Here is a 22449-nt window from a genome sequence, read left to right on the forward strand (position 1 = left end):
CTTTTTGTTTTTAATCCTAGAGCCGATGCCCTCTTATTACCAGTTTGTCTGTCAATGGGAGCAATCTTTCAGTTTACCTGTGAAGCACCTTGGGCCATTTTAAGTTAAAGGCACTACACAAATATTATTTGTTGTTGCTAGTTGACCTCATTCAATCATAGTGATACTAATTAACTCACAAAATGGGCGTTTATAGAATTGTTCCCAAGGACGGAAACGCCTGGGTCTTTGTCTCTGGGGGATTTTGATTTTACATTCACGACACAGCAGAGAATGTTTCCAGCTCAGATTTGGGCGTCTCCATCTGCTGCTCTTCCTGGGTGCCAATGCCACCAAGTTCCTTCAGGTGGCAGTGCTGAGCTCAGCACTTTCTACTGACTCAGCAGCTCCACCAGCAGCAGCTTTCTGGTACTACAACTGCAGTATTTACACAACTTGTAAAGCTCAGTGGCTTCAAATGGTCTTGCACTCCACTTGAGGTGGTCATTTTACTCACGGTGGTTTATCAACCAACCGTTAAGCTTCACATCCCCTCTAAGCTCCGCGTGATGTTCACAAGACTCGATAAAACCCCAGCCAGTTGGGTTCAGGGGATCCATGATGGGGCAGGTGGTTGTGAGCCTGGTGGATGAACTGGTAATGTGTAGTGTGATTGTTAAACCTTTGCTAATAAACCAACTAGTTCTTAATAGCAATGTGTTGCACTGCAGCAGAAACAGAATTTGTGACTTTAGAAGTTAAGCCTTTTCGTGCAAAAGGGTAGTTCCTTGAGCTACAGAATTTCGTAGCTACCATCGCCTAGCTCTTGCAGTTCTTGAATCATACTTCCAGTGCACCCAATCTTTTGTTATCCTGGTCAGTTTAATGCCTGTCGGGTGCAGAAACCCATCAATGTCTCGGCTTCCAAGCCAAGTGAGAGCAAGTTGCAGGGTGGAGTTGGCTTGGAGTGTGCATTGTGACATCGGCTCGCTGCCTTAAAAGACTTGCATTTATATTAGCGCCTTTCACGACCACTGAATGTCTCAAAGTACTTTTGAAGTGTAGTCACTGTTGTAATGTGGGAAATGCAGCAGCCAATTTGCGCACAGAAAGCTTCCACAAACAGCAATGTGATAATGACCAGATAATCTGTTTTTTTGTTATGTTGATTGAGGGATAAATATTGGCCAGGACAGCAGGGATAGGGATAACTCCCCTGCTCTTCTTTGAAATAGTGACATGGGATCTTTTGCATCCATTTGAGAGGGCAGATGGGGCCTCGGTTTAAAGTCTCATCTGAAAGACGGCACCTCCGACAGCGCAGCACTCCCTCAGCTCTGCACTGAAGTGTCAGCCTGGATTTCTGTGCTCAAGTCTCTGGAGTGGGACTTGAACCCACAACCTTCTGACTCAGAGGCTGCCCACTGAGCCACGGCTGACACACTATCTGGACGAAAGTGGAAAGCATCCTCCTGTGACAGGTCCACTGGTACGTGTCCCATTGCTGAGCCAGAGTAGGATGTCTGTGAGGAACAATAACCAGCCCTTATCAGGATATTTTGTCTGTTTGTCAAAGTTGCCCACATAACTACAATCAGCAGCCCCAGCACTCTTCATTTTATCAACTCAACGTTGGAAGCATATCCAGAGCGAAGTGTGAGGTCTTGTCAAGGGCACTTGGATAACAATCCCTGGCTTCGACCTTGCTCGAAGATGGTGAACAGCGCTCAATGAATCCGTACATGCACAGATAGTGCGGCCACCTGCCCCACATGTGGAAGGTGAAGGATAACCCAAAGTGCGACTGTGGTCCTGAGTCCCAGACCCTGGAACACCTCGCATCAACCCATCCACTGAGATCTGTGGCGGGACGCACCTCATTTCTCCATTCGACACCTCAGGAGGCCATCGAACGGGATAGCCAAACTAGCCATCCCATTGTAAGCTTTTCCCATCACAGCCAACAAGAAGTAGTAGGAATTGACTGGTCTGACATCTGGCACTGCGGTGTGACGATGTGAAGGTGGTTGGCACATCCCAAGCTGTTCTGTGCTGGTCGTTCCACTGCGTGGCTCCAATACGCGAGTTTTGTGCTTAGCACACTTGGATTGCGAAGTTGCTAAAGTGACGCACCACCAACTAATACCCACCATTCTATGCATTTTTCTGTCCATCTCCTTGTCAAGTTGATAATGACAATATTTCTGGTACAAGCAGAAATAAATTGGTATGATCTGATTGCCATTAGAGAGACATAGTTGCAAAGTGGCCAAGGATGGGAACTGAATATTCAGGGGTATTTGTAATTTCATAATGATAGGCAGAAAGGAAAAGGAGGTGGGGTAGCTCTGTTAATAAGGGATGACATCAGTGCAGTAGTGAGAAATGATATTGACTCAGTAGATCAAGATGTAGAATCAGTTTGGGTGGAGATAAGAAATAATAAGGGAAAGAAGACACTAGTGGGAATAGTCTACAAGCCCCCAAACAGTAGCCACACTGTAGGACAGAGTATAAGTCAAGAAATAATAGAAGCTTGCAAGAAAAGTATGGCAATAATCATGGGTGAATTTAATCTTCATAATGATTGGACAAATCAAATTGGCAAAGGTAGGCTGGAGGAAGAGCTCATAGAGTGTATTCGAGATGGTTTCTTGGAACAATATGTTGTGGAGCCAACCAGGGAGCAGATTATTCTAGATCTGGTAATGTGTAACGAATCTGGATTAATTAATGATCTTGTAGTGAAGAATCCTCTGGGGAAGAGTGATCATAGCATGGTAGAATTTCAAATTCAGTTTGAGGATGAGAAAGTAAAGCAAGAAAGAAATATAAAAACAGACAGTAAGAGTTTCTACAGATATATAAAAAGGAAGCGAGTAGCTAAAGTAAGCGTTGGTCCCTTAGAGGATGAGACTGGGGAATTAATAATGGGGAACAGGGACATGGCAGAGAATTTGAACAAATATTTTGTATCGGTCTTCACGGTAGAAGACACTAAAAGTATCCCAATAATATATAATCAAGGGGCGATAGGGAGGAAGGGACTTAAAACAATCACTATCACTAAAGAAAAAGTATTCAGTAAACTAATGGGACTAAAGGTGGACAAGTCCCCTGTACCTGATGGCCTGCATCCTAGGGGCTTAAAAGAGGTGGCTGCAGAGACAGTGGTTGTAATCTACCAAATTCCCTGGATTCTGGAGAGGTCCTAGACTGGAAAACCGCAAATGTAACGCCCCTATTTAAGGAAGGAGACAGAAAGCAGGAAACTATAGACCACTTAGCCCAACATCTGTCACTGGGAAAATACTGGAGTTCATCATTAAGGAAGTAGTAGCGGGACATTTAGAAAATCATAATGCAGTTAGAGTCAGCATGGTTTTATGAAAGGGAAATCATGAATGATATTCACTTTGTTAGTAAAAATAAAAAAGCAAATTATTATTTAAATGGGAAGAGATTACAAAATGCGGTGGTCCTTGTACTTTAAACACAAAACATTAGCCTGCAGGTACAGCAACTAATTAGGAAGGCAAATGAAATGTTGGCCTTTATTGCAAGGGGGATGGAGTATAAAAGTAGGGAAGTCCTGCTTCAACTGTACAGGGCATTTGTGAGACCACAACTGGAGTACTGTGTACAGTTTTGGTCTCCTTATTTAAGGAGGGATATACTTGTATTGGAGGCTGTTCAGAGAAGGTTCACTCGGTTGATTCCTGAGTTGAAGGGGTTGTCTTATGAAGAAAGGTTGAGCAGGTTGTGTCTATACTCAATGAAGTTTAGAAGAATGAGAGGTGATCTTATTGAAACGTATAAGATTATGAGGAGGGTTGACAGAATAGATGCAGAGAGGATGTTTCCCCTCGTGGGGGAATCTAGAACTAGGGGGCATAGTTTCAGAATAAGGAGCCCCCCATTTAAAACGGAAATGAGGAGGAATTTCTTCTCAGAGGGTCGTGAATCTTTGGAATTCGCTACCCCAGAGAGCTGTGGAGGCTGGGTCATTGAATATATTTAAGGTGGAGATAGACAGATTTTTGAATGATAAGGGAGTGAAGGGTTATGGGGAAGTGGAGCTGAGGCCGGGATCGGATCAGCCATGATCTTATTGAATGGCGGAGCAGACTCAAGGGGCCAAATGGCCGACTCCTGCTCCTATTTCTTATGTTTTTATGTAATATCCTATCTCCGTAATCTCCTCCAGCCCCACAACCATTCCCCCCCCTCCGCCCGCAAGATATCTGCCCTCCTCAAATTCTGCCCTCTTGAGCACCTATGATTATAATTGCCCAACCATTGGTGGCCGTACCTTCTTTGCCTGAGCCCTAAGCTCTGGAACTCCCTCCCTAAACCACACCGCCTCTCTCTCCTCCTTTAAGACGCTCCTTAAAACCTACCTCTTTGACCAAACTTTTGGTCGCCTGCTGTAACTTCTTCTGGTGTGGCTCGGTGTCAAATTTATTTGTCTTGTCTAAAACACTCCCTGTGAAGCACCTTGGGACATTTTACTGCCTTAAGGGCACTATATAAATACAAGTTGTTGTCGTAAGCAGGCTAGAAGGACTAGAGCTCCTGCACTCTGATGATCATTTAACAGATTAACACCAACGCAACAAAATGAAACCTCTCTTTGATCCATCATTTCCCATGACACTTTAATTCAAAAATGGCACAACAGAAGAAAACGACAACCTCTCTAACAACTGAATTTTTAAATCATCATTATCTACTTTGTGCCAACCATACTTTACGCTGTTCACATCTGGAGGAAACTGGTTGTACGTCATTTCTGTTGGAGCGATGGTGACCAACACATTGAAACAAACACCATCGGTCTTCCCAGGGTCTGACCCACTGTGCTGCAGTCCCAGGATGCCATGAGTCTTCACCTTGAACTGGGAATCCCGCAAGGACTCCTTGGTCAGCCTGTAGATGGCCACTTCGATGCTGCACGATAGATCGGCTGAGGACGAGCCGCAGGCCGTCACGGGGAAATGAGGATAACCCTGATTGTTCGTCAAGAGCCACAATTCATTGCTTTTGTTGAGGAAGGCGGCCACGACCCTGTGGCACACAACCGAGCAGGACATCTCCACGGGAATCGTCACTGGATGAGAAGGCTTCTCCTTGTGTTTCACAGCTAATGAGATCAAATTTAAGATGTCCCTGGCTCTCAGTGGAAGAGGGGACACTCGGTCCCACCATCTTGCCTGCAAGGATTCTGCATTGCTGTCCGAGGGATTCTTCAAATTTCCTCCTAAAAATTGAACAACAGCACTTAACATTCGACAAATACTCCAACAATTGAATTACACTCTAAAACACAAGCCCACCTACCTGTGTGCTAAAATACAACATTTTTATTGAAGCCATTTTAAGTCTCAGTCAATTGGAAAATATTAATCTATGCCTATGAAAACTATGTAAATAATTTTAACAAGAAGCCAAGAAAAGAATCATCTCTATAAAGCGCTATCTTATCCGAACTGAAGGAACGTCAACATGAACAGAACACTATTTGCAAAGATGGTACAGACCATTGCTACCATGAGTTACATAAAAAGTTACCTACAAAAATACACTTTTCCACCAGTATTGAAGTTTGTGACATTAATTTTCTACTCGCTTAAAAAAATGAAAATCCATTGGCTGCTCAAGCATCACAGAACCAGAGTCCCTGATATCTGACGGGTTTAGACAGGTTAGATGCAGGAAGAATGTTCCCAATGTTGGGGAAGTCCAGAACCAGGGGTCACAGTCTGAGGATAAGGGGTAAGCCATTTAGGACCGAGATGAGGAGAAACTTCTTCACCCAGAGAGTGGTGAACCTGTGGAATTCTCTACCACAGAAAGTAGTTGAGGCCAATTCACTAAATATATTCAAAAGGGAGTTAGATGAAGTCCTTACTACTCGGGGGATCAAGGGGTATGGCGAGAAAGCAGGAAGCGGGTACTGAAGTTTCATGTTCAGCCATGAACTCATTGAATGGCGGTGCAGGCTAGAAGGGCTGAATGGCCTGCTCCTGCACCTATTTTCTATGTTAACGCGTCTCAAAGAATTTCTCAGCTTCCCCGGTCAGACAAACCCTTTCCCATTGACGAAGTGGTATGCAGACTACAGCACATTACAACACACTTCTACCATAACACTACCACCATTGTGCCAAAACATTGCTAGACATCAATCTCACCATCCCTGAAACGTCCACATCAAAATTACCGCAGTTACAGTTGGTGTATTCGAAAAGAAACTTCATGCTATCTTGCTCCCTCCTACTCATGTTCCAGAAAATGCCCAATCTCCTCCTGAAAGATGAACGGCAAACCTGTAATTTGGGCCATGAAAACGAAACGGATCCAGCGAGGACCACGCTCCTCCACACTCAGCAGGGTGTAGGGCTCGCACTCCAAGCCCGTTTCTTCCTGAACCTCCCTCTTCATGGCCTCGACAATCGTTTCATTTTTCTCCATCCTCCCTGCTGGCAGGTACCACTTGCCATAACATTCCTGCTTCGCCTCCTGCATCATCACCACTTCTTTCTGTGCATTTAAATAGGAAAAACAGTTACACAGTCTGTAAATGTAAGTCTTTACAGGGGGGGGGGGGGGGGGGGGAGGGGCCCCAACTCCTCATATTGATACGTTTCAAGATCCTACACATCAAATTGGCAGGGCAAAGATGTCTCAGGAGTGAGCAGAATCTCACCATTAATTCCAGGCCGTAGAATCTCAGCCACAACCCAACTCAGTTATCTACCCAAAAAACAGGAACATGTACACACACTGGTCGACATTTTTGTTGAAACATGCCAATGCGCCAAAGACCAGTAAAGAAAGCAGAACAAAGATGTCGGAATCTTTGATGAAAATTGACTTAAATATTAGTTCATTACCTGCCTTTCAAATTAGTTCAGCTGCAACACCCTTCTGCTCAACAGGGTGGATGCAGAGAGGATGTTTCCACTGATGGGGGAGACTAGAACTAGAGGGCATGATCTTAGAATAAGGGGCTGCCAATTTAAAACTGAGATGAGGAGAAATTTCTTCTCTCAGAGGGTTGTAAATCTGTGGAATTCGCTGCCTCAGAGAGCTGTGGAAGCTGGGACATTGAATAAATTTAAGACAGAAATAGACAGTTTCTTGAGCGATAAGGGGATAAAGGGTTATGGGGAGCGGGCGGGGAAGTGGAGCTGAGTCCATGATCAGATCAGCCATGATATTGAATGGCGGAGCAGGCTCGAGGGGCTGAATGGCCGACTCCTGCTCCTATTTCTTATGTTCATGGTCGAGCAGCCTACTGACAATCAGTGCCCAAAGTGTATACGTTAAAGATAGATCATCTTTAAGGTTAAAGATACCTGGGCATGGCAGTGGGACTGCCAGTACCCTTGCAACTATACCACAGCATCAATCAGGGCCCTGGAGACAAATTTAGGATTTAAAAAAAAAAGGAAAGCACAGTTAGATACACTCCCCGGAGTCTCACGATGTTTCGGGGCAGCCCCTTTGCCTAAATGTTAGCCTAACATAAGGGACCATTCCCTCCTCAACACCCTGGTCCTCTCTTCCACCACCCCCAGCACCCCTCCCCTTCCCACGGCCCCTTCCCGTGCAAGCGCAGGAGGTGCAACATTTGCCCTTTTACCCCCTCCCTGTCCAGGGCCCCAAATACTTCTTCCAGGTGAAACAGCCATTTACTTGTACTTGTTGCAATTTAGAATACTGTATTCGTTGCTCACGATGCGATCTTCTCTACATTGGGGAGGCCAAGCGTAAATTGGGTGACTGCTTTGCAGAACACCTCCAATCAGTCCCCAAACATGACCCCAAGCTTCCGGTCACCTGTCACTTTAATTCTCCACTCCATTCCCACTCTGACCTCTCGGTCTTCGATCTCCTACACTGTTCCAATGAAGCTCAACGCAAGCTCGAGGAACGGCACTTCATAGAAATATAGAAATCATCAGCGCAGAAGGAGGCTATTTTGGCCCATTGTGTCCGTGCTGACCGACAAAGAGCCGCACGGCCCTCGGTCAGCAGCCCTGAAGGTTACATATAAACCTATGAACAATGAACAATGGCGGAAAGGCAAAGAGCACCCAGCCCAACCAGTCCGCCCCACACAACTGCGACACCCCTTACACTGAAACATTCTACACTCCACCCCAACCGGAGTCATGCGAATCTTTCGAATGGGCAGCTTTCTGGACTCAATACAAAGTTCAACAATTTCAGACCATAATCTCGGCCCCGTTTCAGAAAGCAGCTGTTGGTGATTCTGCCATTGCAATTTACACCTCCTCCACACCAACGTTCGTCTCTTTACTTGTCCCATTACTATCCCCTTTGGCCTCACACCATCATCCCATTTGTCATTTCATCTCTCCTGCCTTCCACCCTATCACAGACCTTCCCTCCCCTCCCCCGTTCCAATACCAAGGAACTGCAGCCTTTCTCTCACTGTTGCTCTCGCTCTGGTCACTTTATTTTACCAAATACTACGATTGTCAGTCTCCATTTTTCTTCCTCTTAAACAGCAAAATACAACTTGCTACATGCACTTCCTCCTGGTGTTAAAATCCAGATGCACAACAGCTTAATGCTCCAATATATTCTGTCTAGGACTTCAGAGTAACTCCTTACCTTCCTCACACAATGCACCAAACACCCTGTCACCTAATCACCACTCCCCGATTCACCTCCTCATCTCCAATAACTATTTTCCAACCTCTGATGTTCTTAACTATTGGACTTTGCTCGTCACCTTGGTTTTTCCAAAATATAGAGAGCCGACCATCAATTCAGTGCAGTGTTCCTGTCACACAAGCAGACCCTGGAATAACCACACTTCAACTCAACAAATGCAAGCCTTCGATAATCAAAGGCGTTCTCTCAGAGCACCACAGCTTTGCGCCACGCGCTGCAACCAGGAACAAATGAACTTTGTTGCCTTGGAATTGTGTGTCAGCTGTGGCTCAGTGGGGAGCACTCACACCCCAGAGTCAGAAGGTTGTGGAAGCCCCACTCCCACAATTGGAGCACATAAATCTAGGTTGACACCCCAGTGCAGTGCTGAGGGAGTGCTGTACTGTCGGATGTACAGTCTTTCGGATGAGACATTAAACCGAGGCCCCGTCTGCTCTCTCAGGTGCATGTAAAAGATCCCATGGCACTATTTCGAAGAAGAGCAGGGGTGTTACCCCCAGTGTCCTGGCCAATACTTACCTCTGAATCAACATTACTAAAAAAACACAATTATCACATTGCTATTTGTGGGAGCTTGCTGTGCATAAATTGGCTGCCACCTTCCCTACCTTACAACAGTAACTACACTGCAAAATGTAATTCATGGCTGTAAAGCGCTTTGGGATGTGAAAGACGCTATATAAATGCAAGTCTTTTCTTTTTGGAAACGGAACTTATGTTGTAGGTTTTTAAAGTGTCCCAGTTGCCACATCAGCTGTCTATCAACAGAAGTATCCTGGTGCAAATGGCCAGGACTATGCTTTGGCCAATCACAAAGATTGAAGCAAAGCACAGCAGCTATGTCGTCCACTGCCGCCTATCTGAAACCAGTTACGCTAGAGGGCACAAATATGAAAAAATTTGCTTTTCTACTTACAGTCCCAGCTCCTGCACTGTTGCGCCGTAGAAAGCGTAAGAGCAATGTTTTTAATTACCTTCATCGTTCTGTTCCCCACCTCGTCACCCACCACAAAACAACAGTATTAAAAAAATCCCTTGATAAGCAATAGGAAAATGTACTGAGTGAAGAAGGGAACTAGCTGGAGGGGGGACTGAAAGCTTGGTCTAACACATTGTCAAAACCTATGTTTTTAAAAGCAGAAGAAAGATACAGTGACAACATCCACATTGTGTTGTATTAAAAGCAAAAGACCTTTCAGCCTCCCTACATCAGCTGCACCAAGCAGTTCCAGACCATCTTCCTATCAGCACACTACGACCTCTCCATCCTCGCCCTCCTACACTGTTCCAATGAAGCTCCAATTCAAGCTCGAGGGACAGCACCTCATCTTTTGCTTACGCACTTTACAGCCTTCTGGACACAACATCGAGTTCAACAATTTCCCTGTCCCAATTCGTTTTTCCTTTTTTCTCTCTTTCCCACGGCAGCTGCTGCTGATTCTGCCATTTACACCCTCTCTCGACCCATCTTTTATTTCTTAACTTGTCCCATTACCATCTCCTTTTGCCTCGCACCATCATCCCTTTTGTCTCTAGAATCTCTCCTGCCTCCCACCCTATCACAGATCTTCCCTTTTGTCCTTTCCTCCCCTCCCCTCTTTCCCTGCCCCTTTCACTTGCTTAAAGATCTGTTCCATCTCTAACTTTTTCCAGTTCTGACAAAGGTTCATCGACCTGCAACGTTAACTCTTTCTCTCTCCACAGATGCTGCCTGACCCGCTGAGAATTTCCAGCATTTTTTTTCTGTTTTTATCTTCCTATCAGGCCTGGGCATAACATAAGAATTAGGAGCAGGAGTAGGCCATTTGGCCCCTCGAGCCTGCTCCGCCATTCAATAAGATCATGGCTGATCTTCTACCTCAACTCCACTTTCCCATCCCTAGAGTTCAAAAATCTATCGATCTCACCTTGAATATTCTCAGCGATTCAGCATTCATAGCCCCCTGAGGTAGAGAATTCTCTAACCCTAACCATGAGGGTGCATACTCACAACGACACAGAAGACATATGTAAATAATCACCGACTTTTTCCCCACTTCTTGAATCCACCTCCATTTTATTCTGAAACTATGCCCCTAGTTCTAAATTCTCCCACGGGGGAAACATCCTCTCTGCAAATACCCTGTACAGCACCCTCAGAATCTTATATGTTTCAATAAGATCACCTCTCATTCTTCTAAACTCCAATGAGTATAGGCCCAACCTGCTCAACCTTAATTCATAAGACAACCCCCTCATCTCAGGAATCAACCTCGTGAACCTTCTTATATCCCTCCTTAAATAAGGAGACCAAAACTGTTCACAGTATGGTCAGGTGTGGTCCCACCAATACCCTGTACAGTTGGAGCAAGACTTCCCTGCTTTTATACTCCATCCCCCTTGCAATAAAGGACATCTCCATCTTAAATGGGCGACCCCTTATTTTGAAACTATGCCCCCTAGTTCTAGATTCTCCCACAAGGGGAAACATCCTCTCTGCATCTACCCTGTCCAGCACCCTCAGAATCTTGTATGTTTCAATAAGAGCATCTCTCATTCTTTAAACGCCAATGAGTACATTCCATTTGCCTTCCTAATTATTTGTTGCAAACAATAAGTGACTCCCCTCTTACCTGTTCGTTCAGAATTACCGCAGCGACAATGTAGCAAACTGTTTTCCGCACAGTTACCGGCACCACTTCACCCAGGGGTGAGTCGAGTTCCTGGACCTCCATGCCCCCGCCCTTCAAAAGGACCTCCAGTTGATTTTCAACCGACTCCATATCTCTGTTCGTAAAAAGACGTTTCAACAAATTCTTTTACCACATAAAAATAATTCCTAAAAATAAACTGATAATTCTGCTGTGGGGTTTAGGACAATAGAACTATTACATATACTGAAGGAAACACAAATAGGCATATTAAAAATATATAACATGTTGCATTAAGAAACAACCATACTGTCGTAGTGTGAAGCCATACAGACCTGAAGGTTAGATAATCGTTCCAAGTTACCTGGTCTCCATCAGTCTGGCGCTACAATTGGACTCAGTGCCTCTAGTCCAGGGAGGGAAAATTCCAACAGGATTCCTGCTCTGGATCTCTATCCAACCAGAGTCAGTGCCTTTAGAAGAGGAGAGAATTAGGGTTAAAAAAAGTCAATACCAACACAACAAATCTGAGAGCAGACAGATCCTTGGTTTAATTTCTCAACCGAAAGACGGAACCTTCCGATAGTGCGGCGCTCCCTCAGTACTGCCCCTCCAGCAGTACAGCACTCCCTCAGTACTGCCCCTCCAGCAGTACAGCACTCCCTCAGTACTGCCCCTCCAGCACTCCCTCAGTACTGCCCCTCCAGCAATACAGCGCTCCCTCAGTACTGCCCCTCCAGCAGTACCGCCCCTCCAGCAGTACAGCACCCCTCAGAACTGCCCCTCCAGCAGTGCAGCGCTCCCTCAGTACTGCCCCTCCAGCACTCCCTCAGTACTGCCCCTCCAGCAATACAGTGCTCCCTCAGTACTGCCCTCCAGCACTCCCTCAGTACTGCCCCTCCAGCAGTGCAGCGCTCCCTCAGAACTGCCCCTCCAGCAGTGCAGCACTCCCTCAGTACTGCCCCTCCAGCAGTGCAGCACTCCCTCAGTACTGCCCCTCCAGCAGTGCAGCGCTCCCTCAGAACTGCCACTCCAGCGCTCCGTCAGTACTGCCCCTCCAGCAGTACAGCACTCCCTCAGTACTGCCCCTTCCAGCAGTGCAGCGCTCCGTCAGTACTGCCCTCCAGCAGTGCAGCACAACACTCCCTCAGTACTGCCCCTCCAGCAGTGCAGCGCTCCCTCAGTACTGCCCTCCAGCAGTGCAGCACTCCCTCAGTACTGCCCCTCCGACAGTATTGAACTAGTGTCAGATGCTCAAAGGTCTGGAGTGCGACTTGAACTGACTCAGTTTTTTTGATGAGGTGACAGAGAGGGATGTTGAGCACAAAAATCTAGGCTGACACCCCAGTGCAGTGCAGTGCTGAGGGAGCGCAGCCCCTCGAGTCGAGGGTGACTTGCTTCCACGTCAAAAAGTTCACAGGTTTTTCGATGGAAGGACCCAATATTCCGGATCCCGAACTACATCCTGAAGGGTGGAAGATGCCTGTGGGTGGATTTATTTAACGTGGGGTGACCGTTGTACACCAGCCACCACACGGGCTTGACAGAGCGAGGTCTTGGTCCAGTGGCGAGGGTTAACCAGGACGACTGGAGACCTGCTCTGCTGCATGGACCGAGCGTGCACATATCGCAGTGTGGGCTGGGCCCGTGCTGCCCCTGGGCCCCGAACTCGCGCCTCCACAGTCTCTCGCCACTTCTTCGCCCCCGGCCTTTATTTATCCACTCCTTTGCCCGGATATTTATCCCTCAATCAACATAATAAAAACACAGATTATCTGCTCATTATCACATTGCTGTGTGTGGGAGCTTGCTGTGCGCAAATTGGCTGCTGCATTTCCCACATTACAACAGTGACCACACTCCCAAAGTACTTCATTGGCTGTAAAGCGCTTTGGGGCGTCCGGTGGCCGTGAAAGGCGCTATATAAATGCAAGTCTTTTTATGATATTGAATAGCGGAGCAGGCTCGAAGGGGCCGAATGGCCGACGCCTGGAGAGGGAGCTGGTCCACCGAGCCTCAGGCTGACACAATGCCGCAGGTGAGGCAGGGCTGGGCCTGGCGGCAGCTGCTGATGGTGCGGCATCGGGGCGTCCCTGCCCCCGGGCCCCCTTACCATCTCCAGTCCGCCGCCCGTGCCGCACAGCCGCCTCCAGGCCCCGTTGTCAAGGGAACACAGGCTCGGATAAACCCCGCCCCTCATGAACTGCGACGCTCCGCCAACCGCGGGCGCGCGTTGTCATTGGGCGAGTTAAACGTCAGTCAAGCCGGCCCGCCGCAGCGCGGATGTGATTGGTCGATTCAAACGTCACTCAAAGCCTGCAGCAGTCCCGTTTTAACTTCTCTGCACCGCGCCTGCGCACTGTGAACATTCTTTTACAAATGCTTGCGGCATTTTTTGTTTTGCTGTCCCACTGCTTTACAAATACAGGACTGCACTGAAAATTTGTTCGGAAAAAGACAGAAAGACTTGCATTTATATAGCACCTTTCTCAGCCACTGGACGTCTCAAAGCACTTTACAGCCAATGAAGTACTTTTGGAGTGTAGTCACTGTTGTAATGTGGGAAATGCGGCAGCCAATTTGCGCACAGCAAGCTCCCACAAACAGCAATGTGATAATGACCCAGACAATCTGTTTTTGTTATGTTGATTGAGGGATAAATATTGGCCCCAGGACACCGGGGATAACTCCCCTGCTCTTCTTCGAAATAGTGCCCTGGGATCTTTTACATCCACCTGAGAGAGCAGACGGGACCTCGGTTTAACGTCTCATCCGAAAGACGGCACCTCCGACAGTGCGGCGCTCCCCCAGCCCTGCACTGGAGTGTCAGCCTGGATTTTTTGTGCTCAAGTCCCTGGAGTGGGACTTGAACCTGGGTTGAAATAGAAACGGAAAATGCTGGGAATAGTCAGCAAGTCAGGCAGTATCTGTGGAGAGAGAAACAGAGTTAATGTTTCAGGTCGATGACCCTTTGTCAGAACAAGTGAAGAGGCAGGGAAAGAGGGAGAGGAAGGAATGAACAAAAGGGAAGGTCTGTGATGGAAGGCAGGGGAGACTGAATGACAAAAGATGGTAATGGGACAAGTAACAAAATAAAAGATGGGTCAACAGGAGCTGTAAATGGGAATGGCAGAATCATCTACAGCTGCCATCCGATAACATGGGGGCAGAGGTTATGATCTGAAATAGGAGCGAAATCAGGAGGCTTTTCTTCACACAAAGCTAGTGGAAATCGAATACTTTCTCCCCCAAAAGGCTGAGAATACTGTGTCAATTGACATGTTGGAGACTGAAATCAATAGATTTTTGTTCGGTTAGGATATCAGAAGATATGAGATAAAGGCTGGTGAATGGAATTCAGCCATGACCTAATAAAATGATGGAACAGGCAACCTAAGAATTAGGAGCATGAGTAGGCCATTCGGCCCCATCGAGCCTGCTCCGCCATTCAATAAGATCATGGTTGATCTGATCCTGGCCTCAACTCCACTTTCCCACCCGATCCCCATAATCCTTGATTCCCCGAGAGTCCAGTTGCACACCAGCCACCATACGGGCTAGACAGAGCTAGGTCTTGGTCCAGTGGCAAGGGTTAACCAGGATGACTGGAGACCAGCTCTGCTGCACAGACCCATTGCGCACATATCACAGTGTGGGCTGGGCCCGTGCTGCCCCTGGGCCCTCGCCTCTTCTGGGCCCCGATCACATCCCTCTACGAACTCTTGCCACTGCTTCGCCCCGACCTCATCACTCCTGCTGTACCTGCCTGCACTGCAATCATCCATAGGACAAGCCTCTGTGATTACACACCAAAAGTACTTTATTGGGTGTAAAGCGCTTTGAGACATCCGGTGGTCGTGAAAGGCGCTATATAAATCCAAGTCTTTCTTTCTTTCTCTCAGCCCAGGGATCAATCTAGTGAAGCTTTGTTGCATCACCTCGAAGGCATGTATGTCCTTTCTCAGATAAGGAGACCAAAACTGTGCACAGTACTCCAGGCGTGCTCTCACCAAAGCCTTGTACAGTGATGGAGAATTTTGGAACCACAGGTACAAATCACCTGTTCCTCCCCAGCACGCTACACTCACCACATGCCCTGTCTCAAATTCATCATCATAGGCAGTCCCTCGAAATCGAGGAAGACTTGCTTCCACTCTAAAATTGAGTTCTCGGGTGACTGAACAGTCCAATACGGGAATTACAGTCTGTCACAGGTGGGACAGACAGTGGTTGAAGGAAAGGGAGGGTGGGACTGGTTTGCCGCACGCTCCTTCCGCTGCCTGCGCTTGATTTCTGCACGCTCTCGGCGATGAGACTTGAGGTGCTCAGCCCCCTCCTGGATGCACTTCCTCCACTTAGGGCAGTCTTTGGCCAGGGACTCCCAGGTGTCAGTGGGGATGTCGCACTTTATCAGGGAGGCTTTGAGCGTGTCCTTGTAACGTTTCCTCTGCTCATCTGGGGCTCATACAGTGTCTCCCAGAATATTATTTTCTGAAAGAAATCTAATTTGCATTTGCACTTTAGACAGTACAACATCGTTAGGCTATGACTCAAATGAATTCTACTCCCACTACTGAATCCTGTGGCTATTTATTATTACAATCAGAATATTTTGCCAATACAGTGTTTGCAAACGAGATGTGTTTTCCCTCTTTAAGAGGCCGGTCCCCGACATGTCTCTGACGCCACTGGGCTGCGCTGTGCAATCCCTGCTTCCTTTCCCTGGAAAGATGGACCTTGTGCATTAGTTACTGCAGAAGGATTTAAATAAAATACACAAGAAACGGGATGCTGCAAAGGTCAGTCATTTGCAATATTCTTGCTGCTTTTCAAACTACCCAGTCGCGGATATTGAACCTTGAAATCCCAGGTTAAATGTCGGGGACGCTTCTAATCGGCGCATCCACAAGCTATCTGCATAATAGTAAATAAAGCCATTGTTTCATGTAGCAGCTCAGCAACCGTGTTAAGTGTTTCTTCTGCTCGTTACTGCTTTCAGTCGAGGGCAGAAGTGCCCACAGATGGACATTTCGGCTCTCAGCAATGCTACCGATCCATCAGTAATGAATGTGTATCTCGAAGTATCTCTCCCATTATTTATGGATGTACATAATTGTGCAACTGACAGGTCTAATATATCTGTGACACAGCCTTCTATTTGCCAATACTGCAATCTTGTGGGCCCCACCAGATGAGATTAAAGCAACTGGATACAGTATCAGATTATTGGAGGTCCTCCACGTCCTATTTGACCCCGAGCTGAGTTTCTGACACCATCTCCTCTCCATCACCAATACCGCCGACTTCCAATGTTACATCATCCGTTTCTGCCCCCGCCCTCAGCTTATCCGCAGCCGAAACCCTCATCTATGCTTCAATTACTTCCAGACCTGACTATTCCAACGCTCTCCTGACAAGCCTCCACCTTCCGTAAACTTGAGCTCATCCAAAACTCGGCAGCCAGTGTCCTAACTCGCACCAAGTCCCGCTCACCCATCACCCCTGTGCTCACTGACCTACATCGGCTCCCGGTCCGGCAACGCCTCAATTTCAAAATTCTCATCCTTGCTCTTCAAATCCCTCCATGGCCTCATCCCTCCCTATCTCTGTAATCTCCTCCAGTTCTGGCCTCTTGCGCATCCGTGATTATAATCGCTCCACTATTGGTGGCTGTGCTTCCTGTTGCCTAGGCCCCAAGCTCTGGAACTCCCTCCCTAAACCTCTCCGCCTCTCTACCTTTTTCTCCTTTAAAGACTCTCCTTAAAACCTACCTCTTTGACCAAGCTTTTGATCATTTGTCCTAATATCTCTTTATGTGGCTCGGAGTCAAGTTTTGTTGGTAAACGTTCCTGTGACGTACTTGGAACGTTTTACTAAAGATGTTTACTATGTCCCCTAGTTTTAGTTTCCCCTATGAGTGGAAATATCCTCTCTGCATCCACCTTGTCGAGCCCCCTCATTATGCTATATGTTTCAATAAGATCACCTCTCATTCTTCTGAGCAATGTGATAAAGACCAGATAATCTGTTTTTTTGTTATGTTGATTGAGGGATAAATATTGACAGGACAGTGGGGATAACTCCCCTGCTCTTCTTCAAAATAGTGCCGAGGGATCTTTTGCGTCCATCTGAGAGAGAAGACGGGGCCTCGGTTTAACATCTCACCCGAAAGACGGCACCTCCGACAGTGCAGCGCTCCCTCAGCGAGAGTGCTATCCACCGAGCCTGCGTCTGCGCACATACAGAGGCTGAACTCCAGGACATAGTCGACGTATTTACTGAGGCGTACAAAAGCACGGGCCTTACGCTAAACATCCGTCAGGCAAAGGTCCTCCTCCAGCTTGTCCTCGCCGCACAGCACTGCCCCCCAGTCATCAAGATCCACGGTGCGGCCCTGGACAATGTGGACCATTTCCCATATCTCGGGAGCCTCTTATCAACAAGAGCAGACATTGAAGACAAGATTCAACACCCCCTCCAGTGCGCCAGTGCAGCCTTCGGTCACCTGAGGAAAAGAGTTTGAAGACCAGGCCCTCAAAACTGTCACCAAGCTCATGGTCTACAGGGCTGTAGTAATACCCGCCCTCCTGTATGGCTCAGAGACATGGACCATGTACAGTAGACACCTCAAGTCGCTGGAGAAATACTACCAACGATGCTTCTGCAAGATCCTACAAATCCCCTGGGAGGACAGACGCATCAACATTAGCATCATTGACCAGGCCAACATCCCCAGTATTGAAGCACTGACCACACTTGATCAGCTCCGCTGGGCAGGCCACATCGTTCGCATGCCAGACACGAAACTCCCAAAGCACGCGCTTTACTTGGAACTCCTTCACGGCAAACGAGTCAAAGGTGGGCAGAGGAAACATTACAAGGACACCCTCAAAGTCTCCCTGAAAAAGTGCAACATCCCCACTGACACCTGGAAGTCCCTGGCCATAGACCACCCTAAGTGGAGGAAGTGCATCCGGGAAGGCGCTGAGCACCTCGAGTCTCGTCGCCGAGAGCGTGCAGAAATCAAGCGCACGCAGCGGAAGGAGCATGCAGCAAACTTGTCCCACCCTCCCTTCCCTCAATTACTATCTGTCCCACCTGTGACAGGGACTGTGGTTCCCGTATCGGACTGTTCAGCCACATGAGGACTCATTAAGAGTGGAAGCAAGTCTTCCGATTCCAAGGGACTGCCTATGATGATGACAATTAATGGTCCATCCCTTTGCTGCTGCCCTGGGCATGATCACCTAATTCAGACTGGGAATCCAACTTGAGAGCTTCCAGAGCCTCGTGGCTTTGCACAAAGTGACATACCATAAGTTCTAATTGCGCCAGCAGGGGAGCTCACCATGAACGATTTTCATCCACAAATAACAAATAGATTGCAGATCTAAACATCATTGTGTTGTGTATATTTGACTGGTAGAATCTCAATGTTAATAGTTTGACTTCGGTCCCCAATGGAGGAATAGCTCTCCCTCATTGTGCCAGTCCTGGCTCTGTGGTTGCAATTTGGCCTCTGAGTCAGAAGCTTGTGGGCTCATGGTCCCACTCCAGAGATTTGAGCACAACATCCAGGCTTACACTTCAGTGCAGGAGTGGGGAAACCTGCATAGTCAGAGGTTCCATCATTCGGATGCAATGCTAAACTGAGCCGGAGTCTTCCCACTCCGGTGGATGTAAAAGATCCCGTGACACTATTCTAAAGAGCAGGGGAGTCCTCCTAAAAGAGATTGTCTAGTCATTTATGTCATTGCTGTGTGTGGGAGCTTGCTGTGGGCAAACTGGCTGCTGCATTTCCTACATTGCAACAGTGACTACACTTCAAAAGTACTTCATTGGCTGCAAAACGTTTTGGGATGCCCTGAGGTTGTGAAAGGCACTATATAAATGCCGGTCTTTCTTTTCTCTCCTTACCTACCCTGTATCTATCTAATTATCATAAAGACCTGCACACATTAGAGCAAGTTAGGCTGCCATTGGAGTGGGTGAAGATGTCCTGAATAAGGACAGTCAAGATCCCAATTATTCCAGCTGCCCATTATTGATAGATTGGATACTCACGATTGAAGACAGCTATTATATACCAGGTACCTTTAAAATGGTCATTAAGTAATAAAATATGGTCTTTGCCTTTTGCAGATCTTGAGAGGACGAGCCACTGGGTCTACCAGAAATGATGTTGGAGATGGACAGTCAAACTCTGCAATACTGAATGTACCAAGAAATTAAAGACAACACATACCAACTAAAGCATCAAATGGATGGGTTGGAAATCCACCCCAGGCAGCCATATTCATCAGTGCTGTACAGTCAACCATATGGTAGGAGAGCAAGCTCCCTGGGCAATATTAAGTCAATTCTTCTATTATTTTCAAAGGTGCCATTAATAGCTCACAGTGGTAAGCTAGCTCCTGTTAATCAGCACAATTAATCAATCAGTGGTAAGCTCCAATTAATCAATCACAGAATCTTACCGCTCCCACCTCTATTTCCACGTTGTAATGTATTTGCTTCATGGGTTCTTTGCTTAAGAATTCACAGCAACACATTGCTATTAAGAACTAGTTGGTTTATTAACAAAGGTTTAACAATCACACTACACATTACCAGTTCATCCACCAGGCTCACAACCACCTGCCCCATCGTGGATCCCCCGAACCCAACTGGCTGGGGTTTTATTGAGTCTTGTGAACATCACATGACTGGCTAAGCCACTCACAATGCAACAGCTCTACAACTATTTTTGGTAGAACGTTAATTCAAGCGTCCCCTTTTGTAAGGCCCATAAAAAACACAAATTAACTAAAAAAACATTAAAGGGAAATGAAATTAAAATTTTGTTCCCTGTTGAAATGATGCACTCCAATCCCTCCAATGCCCACCTCTCGCGGAAGGCCACGAGCGTACCAGTGGACACCGTGTGCTCCATCTCCAGGGACACCCTGGCGCGAATGTAACCACAGAAGAGAGGCAGGCAGTCGGGCTGAACGATCCCCTCGACCGCCCGCTGCCTGGACCTGTTGATGGCCCCCTTGGCCAGTGCCCAGGAGTAGTCCCACGAGGAGGCCTTCCTACCTGCCCGCTCCCCTCCGCACAGGATGCCTAAAGATCAGGAGCGTGGGACTGAAGTGCAACCAGAAATCGAGGAGCAGCCCCTTCAAATAATGGAATAGGGGCTGCAATCTCGCATATTGCACATAAACATGGACTCCTCCAATCCGCAGAAATTGCAGGCGGCCTTGGAATCCGTGAACCGACTTAAAAACTTATTGCATGGGATTGCTCCGTGCACCACCCTCCGGGCCAAGTCCCCGATAAATAAAGGGAGGACTCCCGCGTAGAGAGCTGTCCGTTAGGGACCCCCGCCTCCTCCGGACGGCAAGATGGTACGCCATGGCAACAGCCCCCCCCTGTAAATATTAACACCTCCCGGGGAACCCCTGTAAATATTAACACCTCCTGGAGGCCCCCTTTAAATATTAACACCTGTCCGGGTCCACGCGATTGGTGAGCGGCCTGCCCGGGTCCACGCGATTGGTGAGCGGCCGTGCACCTTAGAGCAGACATTGGTTACAACCTGAAAACACTCTGACAGATTGGTCAAACACAATTTCCCTTTCATAAATCTGTGTCGACTCTGCCCAATCCTATTTGATTTTTCCAAGTGTCCTGTTATCAAGTCCCTATTAATAGATTCTGGCATTTTCCCTGCTACTGATGTCAGGCTAACTGGTCTGTAGATCCCTGTTTTCACTCTCCCTCCTTTCTTGAATAGCAGGGTTACATTTTCTACCTCCTAATCCACAAGCTCCGTTCTGGAATCTAGGGAATTCTGGAAGATACAATACACAGTGCGATATGTGCAGTGTCACGCTCAATGGTGGAAGCAGCATTAGATGCAATGCAACTGTGGACTCCACACTGCTCAGCAATCTGCTGCCTGAACCACTCTGCTCCTGCATAGTAACAAAGGGCTTCAGAAACTCAAGCTCCTGGCTCATGGGTCGTGAATATTGGGAAGACCAAAGCCATTGTTTTCGGTCCCCATCACGAACTCCGTTCCCCAGCCACTGACTCCATCCCTCTTCCCATCTTCTGTCTGAGGCTGAACCAGACTGTTCACAACCTTGGTGTCATATTTGACCCTGAAATGAGCTTTTTACCACATATCCGCAGCATAACTAAGACCGCCTATGTCCACCTCCGTAACATCGCCCGTCTCCGCCCTTTTTTTCACAGCAACACATTGCTACTAAGAACAAGTTGGTTTATTAACAAAGGTTTAACAATCACACTACACATTACCAGTTCATCCACTAGGCTCACAACTGCATACCTCATCGTGGATGACCTAGACGCAACTGGCTGGGGTTTTATTGAGTCTTGTGAACATCAGGTGACTGGCTAAACCACTCACAATGCAACAGTTCTACAATTATTTTAATTAAACTATAAAGCCGAGTGCCCCCTTATTACAGGGACACTAGAACCCACAAATTAACAAAGAAAACTTTGTAATCTGGGTGGAGATTAGAGATAGTAAGGGGAAAAAGTCACTGGTCGGCGTAGTTTATAGGCCCCCAAATAATAACTTCACGGTGGGGCGGGCAATAATCAAGGGAATAATGGAGGCATGTGAAAAAGGAACGGCAGTAGTCATGGGGGATTTTAACCTACATATCGATTGGTCAAATCAAATCGCAGGGGGTAGCCTGGAGGAGGAATTCATAGAATGTATACGGGATTGTTTCTTAGAACAGTATGTTACAGAACCTACAAGGGAGCAAGCTATCTTGGATCTAGTCCTGTGTAACGAGACAGGAAAAATAAATGATCTCCTAGTAAAAGATCCTCTCGGAATGAGTGATCACAATATGGTTGAATTTGTAATACAGATTGAGGATGAGGAAGTTGTGTCAGATACGAGCGTACTATGCTTAAACAAAGGGGACTACAGTGGGATGAGGGCAGAGTTGGCTAAAGTAGACTGGAAACAAGGACTAAATGGTGGTACAATTGAGGAACAGTGGAGGACTTTTAAGGAGCTCTTTCATAGTGCGCAACAAAAATATATTCCAGTGAAAAAGAAGGGCGGCAAGAGAAGGGATAACCAGCCGTGGATAACCAA

At 47.2% G+C, this 22449-nt stretch overlaps 2 protein-coding genes across 3 annotated transcripts in view; one reads left to right on the forward strand and one right to left on the reverse strand.

Annotated features, from left to right (window-relative positions):
* Positions 1 to 4611: 4611 nt before the first annotated feature.
* On the reverse strand, positions 4612 to 13512 carry nudt18 (nudix (nucleoside diphosphate linked moiety X)-type motif 18). 2 transcript variants are annotated; one of them, XM_070865485.1, is made up of 5 exons: positions 13432 to 13512; positions 11683 to 11791; positions 11301 to 11454; positions 6309 to 6522; positions 4612 to 5239 (listed from the first exon to the last, which is right to left on the reverse strand). In XM_070865485.1, exons 2-5 carry the CDS (start codon positions 11691 to 11693, stop codon positions 4638 to 4640), a joined length of 981 nt encoding a protein of 326 aa, XP_070721586.1. In that variant the 5' UTR covers positions 11694 to 11791; positions 13432 to 13512; the 3' UTR covers positions 4612 to 4637. The 2 variants fall into 2 exon arrangements, with proteins under 2 accessions (XP_070721586.1, XP_070721587.1); XM_070865486.1 differs by having other exon boundaries at positions 11654 to 11791.
* Positions 13513 to 16039: 2527 nt separating this feature from the next.
* LOC139235123 (protein transport protein Sec24C-like) overlaps positions 16040 to 22449 on the forward strand; it is a 71764-nt gene continuing 65354 nt past the window's right edge. The window contains exons 1-2 of the mRNA XM_070866317.1: positions 16040 to 16117; positions 19461 to 19642. Coding sequence (XP_070722418.1) covers positions 19534 to 19642 — 109 coding nt within the window. The 5' untranslated portion in view covers positions 16040 to 16117; positions 19461 to 19533. The remainder of the gene's footprint in view (positions 16118 to 19460; positions 19643 to 22449) is intronic.

Source organism: Pristiophorus japonicus, chromosome 22 (assembly GCF_044704955.1).
Source record: "Pristiophorus japonicus isolate sPriJap1 chromosome 22, sPriJap1.hap1, whole genome shotgun sequence".
NCBI lineage: Eukaryota > Metazoa > Chordata > Chondrichthyes > Pristiophoridae > Pristiophorus > Pristiophorus japonicus.

Coding starts and splice junctions, on each gene's coding strand:
- nudt18 (XM_070865485.1), bottom strand. Junction 6,523..11,300: donor CGGTAATTCTGAACGAACAG/GTAAGAGGGGAG, acceptor TTAAATGCACAG/AAAGAAGTGGTGATGATGCA. Junction 5,240..6,308: donor TTTCATGGCCCAAATTACAG/GTTTGCCGTTCA, acceptor TTCAATTTTTAG/GAGGAAATTTGAAGAATCCC.